Source organism: Gavia stellata, chromosome 33, assembly GCF_030936135.1.
Source record: "Gavia stellata isolate bGavSte3 chromosome 33, bGavSte3.hap2, whole genome shotgun sequence".
Lineage (NCBI taxonomy): Eukaryota > Metazoa > Chordata > Aves > Gaviiformes > Gaviidae > Gavia > Gavia stellata.
In genome coordinates, this window is record NC_082626.1 from 676381 (window position 1) to 684288 (window position 7908).

The window sequence follows — 7908 nt, forward strand, 5'->3', positions numbered from 1 at the left end:
GCCGCTTCTCCTCAGCCACTTCCTGCTTGGCTCGCGCCCCCCGCCCTCCGCCGCCGGCCGCTCGCGCGCCGCGCTCCCGCCCCCCACCCCCTCGCGCCGCGCCATTGGCCGCCCCGCCCGCCACTCGCCGCCGCGCGCATTCTGATTGGCCAGCGCCGCTGTCGCTCTCGGGTGGTCGCGGCTGTTCGCACTCGCCGTTGGTGGAGCGGGCGACAACTCCGCGGCTGCAGCCCGCCTCCCGCGGAGTGTGCTCATTGGGAGGTGGAAGTGCCATTCAACGCAGGGTCCCCGCCCACCCCGCTTCCTATTGGTGGCTGGCGCTGACTCGCTCACGGGGCAGCCTCGCTGCTTATTGGCTGGAGGCTTTGTTCATCAAGCCAGCCCGCCTCCTCCCGCTTTCCATTGGTCAAACGAGCCTGTCCTTCAAGCACGGGCTCTCGCAGCTATTGGCCACAGGGAATGTCCATCAGAGCGTCTCCCAGCTGTTGCTTTCCTATTGAGCGAGCGACCTGTCGCTCAACATGAGGGCCCGCCCCTCCGCCAGTCCCATTGGTCAGATGCTCTCAGAGGTGGTTAAATCATCTTCTCCCATTTGCTGGCAACACTGTCACTCGGGGGGGGGGGGGGGGGGGGGGGGGAAGGCCGCTGCGTGCCTGCCCCGCCCACCTCCGTCTGGCACGTGATGCGCAAGGCTCAGCCCCGTTGGTAAAAAGCCCTGTCACTCAGGCACGCCCCTGCCTCTTTGCTCCCTCCATTGGCTGGCCCGCCCACCAGTCCACCATGACAAAGCCACACCACCCATTGAGCCACCTGGCCGCCACTCAAAACAAAATCCCGCCCTCCCCACCCCATTGGGCACCTCACCAGCTCCATGAACTGACAACACCCATGCCACCCCTTCACTGCTTGGCTGACTCCGCTGCCCATCAACCATCAAGGCCCACCCCCTCCGGCCTCACTGTAAACATCCTGCAGGCAGCAGCGGGGTACGCTGGGAGGCCGTGCAGGGGGCGGGGCCTGGCCAGCCGGGCCCCGCCCCCAGACACGTGTGCAGGGGGCGCACGGGGGGGACCTGGGGCCCAGTTCCCCCAGCACAGGGCAGTCCGGGGGCCCCGTCCCCCTCCTCCCGGTACAGAGGACACCCGGGGCCCCGTCCCCCCCAGTGTAGGGGAACCAGAGGCCCCCCAGGAGGGGCCTGGGCTGCCCCCCACCAGGGCTCACCCACACTGAGGCGTCAGGACAGAGCCCCCCGTGGAAAGCCTTTATTGCCCCGTTACAGCAGAAGGCACCCGTCCCCCCGGGCGCTGCTCCGCACCGGCCCCGGCCCCGCGGGCAGGCGGCCGACTCACCCCCCGGGGCCAGCGGCAGCGAGCCCGGCCCGGCCCCCTCATTTCTTCTCCTCCTCCTTTTTGTCCTTGCTCTCCTTGGAGGCCTGCGAGGCCAGGGAGCCCATGGCGTTGCGGATGGCCTCGTTGTTGGGGTCCACGCCCGGCAGGTTCTCCAGCACGCTCTGCAGGAACTCGGGGTCCTGCATCACGTCGTAGTCGTCTTCCTCCTGTGGGCAGAGGGAGAGGAGTTGGGGACAGGCTGGGCTCCAGTCTTCCTCCCACAGGCAGAGGGGACAGGGAGGGGATCCTGTCCCCTCCCGGGACAAAACCTCACCTTAGCGGGTTCGGAGGTATCCATGGCTGTGCTGCTGTCCACTTCTGCCGCCTCCGCCTGGGCAAACTCTGCCGGAGGAGAGGGACAGCAGATTTACACACCCACAGCTCATGGGAGCGACCCTTGCACCCACCCCACAAGTGTTTGGGGAGATGTGGACCCTGCCCAGGTGACAAAGCCCCACTTTGGGGAACGTCGGGGTGTAGGGGCTGGCAGTTCCAGTCCTGGAGGCAGAGGAGCTGCCCCTTGGCTTTCCCTTTGGGAATGGGCGAAGAGCCGGCACCAGGTACTCACCTGCTCCCTGCAGCGACATCTGCATGGCGTAGGCAATCTGCTCCTCTTCCGTCATGCTGCTGAGGTCGGGCAGCCCGGCCCGGCCAAACTCCTGCTGAGTTATCGTCATCTTCAGCAGAGCATCATCCGAATCTGTGCAGACAAAAAAACCACCTTCAGAAACCAGCAAGGGTGCCACACGCGATCCCCGTCCCCCCTCGCACACATGGCCTCGCTGGGGAAGGGGACAGAGGAGAGCCGCTCCCTGCGGCGTTCAGGACAGAAACGGGTCCACCTCTGTTCGGGAGTTTCAGCAGAAGCAGAGGTAGCTCCCCAGCACGCTGCAGTTCAACTGCCTCCCTCAGACATTCTGGGGCAGAAACCGCCTCTCGCCTTGCACCCCAGCAGCTCTGGGAACTGCCACGCTGCACAGAAGGGCCTCACCATGAACAGAGACCCTTCCTGCAGCGTCGGGCAGCCTCGCAGCAGTGAGCGCTGCCAGGGGAGCCTGCACGCTGGCCGGACACCCTCCCTGGGGAGGGTCCTGCCCGTCCCTGCCTGCTTTATTCCCTGCCCAGCTCCTTACCGTCCCCGCCAGTCGCTGCGATCCCAGCCTCAGCCGCAGAGGCGGCTGCAGCCCTCCTGGCCTCCTCCTCTTGCCGCTGCCTCTGTTCCTCCATGGAGACGCGCAGAGCCTGCGGAGACAGGGACAGGCAGGGAGCTGAGCAGGGCAGAGCTCAGATGGACTGAGCTCCGTGCCTGCGGCCACCCTCCACCTCCCCACCGCTCACCAGAGCCAGCTCCGGGTCCGCGCTCGGGTCCACGCCGAACTCGAAGTCGCTGGCGCCGAGGCCCAGCATGGCACCTCCCTCCCCGGCCAGGATGGGGGAGCTGATGAGGGCATCGGCCAGGCTCGGCCCCGGCGGCACCGTCACCAGGTGGGAGCCGGTGCCATCCTTGCCGTTTAAGGTGTTAATGAAGGCAGTCAGCTTGTCCGTGTTGGCTTCCTAGGGCCAAAGAGAAAGGCTGGGACTAGAGCTTTGCCTGGCTCCTCAGCTCCGCGAGAGGGACGGCCGGCTGCTCCGCACACCCAGCGTCTCTCCGCACTGAGGGGGAGCCTAGAGTTCTGCTATTTCCATCAGGACGGAAAGCATTTAACGCCGCCTGTAGTGAAACGGGAGAGGTGTCTTCCCAGAGGGAAATGTTACTCTCCACATTAGCATTTTTACTGGGGCAGCTGCTGAGGCTCAGAGAACCATCCGTATCCTCACGTGCCTGAGTAGGGCTCCGGGCTAGAAAGGATACAAAATCCTGCCTTGGATCTTATGCCAGAAACACGGCAGAAGTCTCACCTCTTCTCCAAAATTGATGATGTCAACATTGACTTTCTCTTTCTTAAGACGCTTTGCCAGTTTCACCAGCTGCAATACAGAAACACTGCGGCATTAGCTTAGATTTCAGCTCTTACCCATGCTCAGCTCATCAGAAACCAAAAAACAGTGCTTAGGATTCAATCCTGGAGGCATGAAGCCCAAAATCTGCTTCCCCGTGTCAAGCCCTCCCAGCAGGAAAGCGTTTGAGGTATTTCACCTCTCTGGGTGGGACAGGTGCTACCAGACAGTGCCTGAGGCGCTGCGAGGTGGCACAAGTGAGGGAGCTGTTCCTGCCAAAGCAAGTAACTGTCCCCATCGAGCGGGACAGCAAAAGCCTGGGACAGGCAGCAACTCCTCAGCCCTGAAAATGGTCGTTTCTGACCTGTTCTTTCAAAGAGATACAGACCATCTGGATTAACTTCACTTGTGTTATTTTAAGTACCAACAGGACAGCACCTTCCAAAGGCTGAGCACATTATTTCTGCTCAGGGACATAGATTTCTTCCCCCAGCTCCTCAGGTAAAAAGCACAAAGTGGTCTAGGTGACAGCCACAAGCCAAGAGGTGCAGGACATGGCACAAGCTCCCTCAGGAGCCACCTGAACCAGGGGAGGGAAGCAATCCTACACAAAACAGTGGGAGATCTGGATCTCTGTCCTTGGCTCAGGCCTGGCTGTGCCCAGGGATCCGGCCTTCCCTCTTCTTCCCTCTCCTCCCAGCTGAGAACTGCTCTACTCAAGGGGCTGTCGAGCAGCCTCCTTGCTGGAGTAAAAAGCCTTCCTTTGAATACAGGGCAGGGAACAAACAATAAATCCAATTTACGGTTCAGGGTAGACCGTGGAGCTGACCCAACATATTTTCCTTTGACTGGCCATTACTCACATCTTTCTCGTTATCTTCTACAGGGCTTCCAACAAAGGCGATGATTCGCATCTTGTGGTTCTTGCCTTGGCGATGTTTTAAAGCCAGCTGCAAGACAGAAGTCATATTGTACTTGAGGAGCACTCCTCAGGAAGAAGGGGTGGCCAGTTGTCACCCCTGATATTTTTCCTGTTATGCAGGAAAATTTAGGCTAAATGCCAGGAGAGACTTTTCAAGTAGCAAGTTTCACCAAACTGTCTACAAGCAGGCACGTCTCAAGGGCCTCCCCTTTGCTGGCAGTTTGTTGGCAGAGAGACAGTGGGAAAGAGCAAGAAAACAGGACAAAAGGGCGGCCACATCCTGGGGGATGCTCCTCGGCTCGGGGCTGCTCTCCTCAGGGTGGGAAGGGCTGTGCAGCTCGGCTGGACTTCTGTAAAGCAGCTGCCAGGTGCCTCTGAAGCAAACCGGGTCCAGCCTATAAAACTTCTGAGCTTTTATATCGTTTTTTATAAAGGTTTCAGCTGCATTGTGTAGATAGGGAGACTGAGAGAAAACTAAAATGATTTGCTCAGTGTTGTTCAGCCGTAGAGGCAGGGAGAGAACAAGATTCCCCGTATCCGAGCCTTCAACAGGACAGGTAATTTAAGAGACACACTAAGGCAAAAGGAATTACACAGAAAGGCACAGATTCACTCCTGAGGAACCAACAAGACCACTTACGTGAGCAACTCTGATCCCTGTGCAAAAGGTAATTTTCCCTTTGGGTTGCACTGTGTGTAGCTTTGAAAGGATCCGGCCCGTGTCTGGAGTGAGCGTGGTCAACACTTCACAGTTGCTGCAACACAAACACATTTACATTGGTGACCCTTCTTTGAGAATTTCTTTGCAAACCCCTTTATTTGTTTGGGAGTAAGAAACGCCCTCCCACCCACCCTGCACTAAGCCTGTGTCTGCTCCAAAAGTCTGCAGCACTTGGCTCTGGTGTGTCAGTGTGTACAGGGAGCAAGACTTTTAGCCTGGTTCCCTAAAAAAAGCCCAAAGCATGAAGGCTTGTGTGTGTGTGTCTGTCCCCTGCCGCAGCAACCCTGAGCCCACTGGCCCATTTTAATCAACTCTGGCTAAGAAGGAGCTCACAGAGGCACTGAAGTCCTAAAGACTTGAGGAAAACAGAGGAACCACTCTCTCAGGGCTGCCCATGAGCTGCAGTGACAGCTCAGCCCTTATTTACCACCCTTCAGGACACAAAGCCACAAAAGGATGGGTCTGGCAGAGAGCTCCTGAAAGAGAAAAGCCTCCGTAACATATCGTGGCGTTGCAGGAGCGAGCGCAACAAGCTAGAGACCAGCAAGGAACCAGGTTTTCTCGTACCAGTCCTCCCAGAAGAACTGGTTTGGTTTTAGACTGTTATCGCTGCCCCATTTTGGAACACTCCCCTTGTCCCTTGCCCCTGCACTCTCTCATGGGTCCCCCCAGCCGCTCCTCAGCATCACCCTGAGGCCAGTTCCCCCTCGGGGCGTACTTGGCTAAGGTGATGAGCCCCACATTGTTCTCAGGGTTGCTGCGGGTTTTTGAGTGGCACACAATGTTGACAGCATCTTGCTGGGCTTGCAGGCGAGTGGGTAAGAAGTCTCCATTCCTCATGTACTCGCTGTTGTCAACGCTGAAACACAGAGAGGAGGGTGTCAGCTTGTGAAACAGTTGAGGTTTACCCCCAAAACGTGCTTTTCGGGACAGCACACCTAAGGTCACACAGCTGGGGACATGCAGCAGGACACGGACATTTCCCAGAGCAGAGAGACAAGTTGTCTCTGCGTTCCCCTGAGTTTTTAGATCAGAACCGACCTTTGGGTTACAGGACAAATGCCGGCCTGGAGCTGGAAGCTCCTGCTCCTCACTGAGAAGCGCGAGAGGTGACTGCGACCAGACAAGCTCAGACCCATGTCTCCTCGTCACACAGTGACGAGCCGAACCCCCGAGCCCCACAGCCCGGCTTTAACATCCTACACAAACCACAGAGGTTTACCCCACACAGCACATGGGCAACAGTGCCCCGCAGCGTCTAACGGCGGCAGCCACATCGCAACATCGCTGTAACTAAACCCCTACCCTCCACTCCGTCAGCTATTAAATATAACACAGAGCAGGCAGAAAAAGCCCTTCTCTTACATCAGCCTTCAGGACAGTGACCCTGGGAAGGAGGACTACTTAAATAAGAGCTTGAGAGTTTATTTTGGCCCCAAATTAAGACTTCCCTGAGGAGTACCCCCAGAATTTCTTAGTTTTAACACCAAGGGAAAGGTTTCTTCTGAAAAAATAACCACCTGTGACTGTTTCCCTGACCATGCTGGGCCACCTCTCCTCCGGCCCACACCAAACACCCTGTTCACAAGCTGGGGAGTGAGGAGGAGGCGGCAGTGGCCGAACTTCACCTCAGGCACAAAGACACGAAGCGACCTGGCCGAAGCTTTCTGAACTGCAGATTACTGTTCACGGAGTAATAGTGAATTCCTGATGCTCTCCAGGGCAACACAAGAGGCGGCAACATGTTTTAATGCCCTTAAAAGCGAGTAAGCAAAGAGCTACCCTGAGAAAACATCAGGGACTTCGATATATGGCCAGCGAGTCAGGCTACGGTAATATCTTTATCTGAACAGCTGCGAGACTACATGAAGAGCCAATGAAACAACAGAACCTGGACAGATTTCACTGATTTTCTCTACCATGGCCTTCTTAAACGCCAAAACAAAAAAACAACAGGACTGTAGCTGCTGTGGTAATTACAACACATCAAAGTTTGCCTCCACTTCCAGCCCCAGCTGCATTCGGCACCGAGGGACAAAACCCCCTCTTACCTCAACACCGATGCTGAGCAACAATAACAGGGATGACAGCTGCTTCACGCAGGAGCACCCGAGCACTGACCCACCACGCCCCAGCCCCAGCAGTCCCGGGCATGGCCCCGAGCCCGAGCGGCCGACCCTCCTGGGGCCGCAGGTACACCCGCCCAGCGCTCCGGCAGGGCTGGGGCTGCACTGTTCGGGTCCATGCCCCGGCTCTCCTCCGCTGGGACGTGATCCCAGTTCGTTGTCGCAGCATCGCCTGGCACCGCGTCACACCAGAACCCCATGGCAGCCGTTTGCCCCATTCCCTTCATCGGGGTCTCCTCTGCCCACCAAGTGCCCCTCTTGCTCCACACCCTGCCAGCCTCCCCCTGCCCGTTAGCACCTAGAAGAGCCCCTTCACCCTGCTCTCGCCGCCTCACCCCCCTCCACTCAGGCAGGAGCCTTCCCTACCAACAGACCCCTCCTCACCCCCGAGTACCCAAAACCTCTCCCCCCGTCTTCCTCCCCAAACACCTCCCTCTACCCCAGTTCTCTTCTCAGCCCCACCTTTGCCTCCCCACACAGCTCGTCCTACACCAAACCTCCCCCTGCCCCACAAACCCCCTCCCAGCCTCCGCCTTCCCCCCGGCCCGGGCCTGGCCTGGCCCGGCCCTGCCGCCACCCGGGATGACTCAGGGAAACCCGCGGCGGCCCCGGCCGGCCCCAGGGGCTCGGCCCGGGCTGTGGGGCGGAGGGAGAGGGTCGCGGGGAGGGGACCCCCCGCTGCGGCCCGGCCCGCCCGCTCACCACACCATGGTGCTCTCCAGAACCATCTTGCCTCCTTCCCTCAGACCGGCCCGGACCCGGCCAAACAAGGCGCCCGCCGATTGGCTCTACGCTACCGCCCAATCGCCGCTT

At 59.0% G+C, this 7908-nt stretch overlaps 1 protein-coding gene across 2 annotated transcripts; it reads right to left on the minus strand.

Moving 5' to 3' along the window:
• Positions 1 to 1344: 1344 nt before the first annotated feature.
• PSMD4 (proteasome 26S subunit ubiquitin receptor, non-ATPase 4) lies at positions 1345 to 7837 on the minus strand. 2 transcript variants are annotated; one of them, XM_059832282.1, is made up of 10 exons: positions 7798 to 7837; positions 5688 to 5828; positions 4889 to 5003; positions 4190 to 4276; positions 3288 to 3356; positions 2727 to 2942; positions 2522 to 2630; positions 1957 to 2088; positions 1663 to 1730; positions 1345 to 1555 (listed from the first exon to the last, which is right to left on the minus strand). In XM_059832282.1, the coding sequence occupies exons 1-10, from the start codon at positions 7821 to 7823 to the stop codon at positions 1388 to 1390; spliced, it is 1131 nt and encodes a 376-aa protein (XP_059688265.1). In that variant the 5' UTR covers positions 7824 to 7837; the 3' UTR covers positions 1345 to 1387. The 2 variants fall into 2 exon arrangements, with proteins under 2 accessions (XP_059688265.1, XP_059688266.1); XM_059832283.1 differs by having other exon boundaries at positions 2510 to 2630.
• Positions 7838 to 7908: the final 71 nt, after the last annotated feature.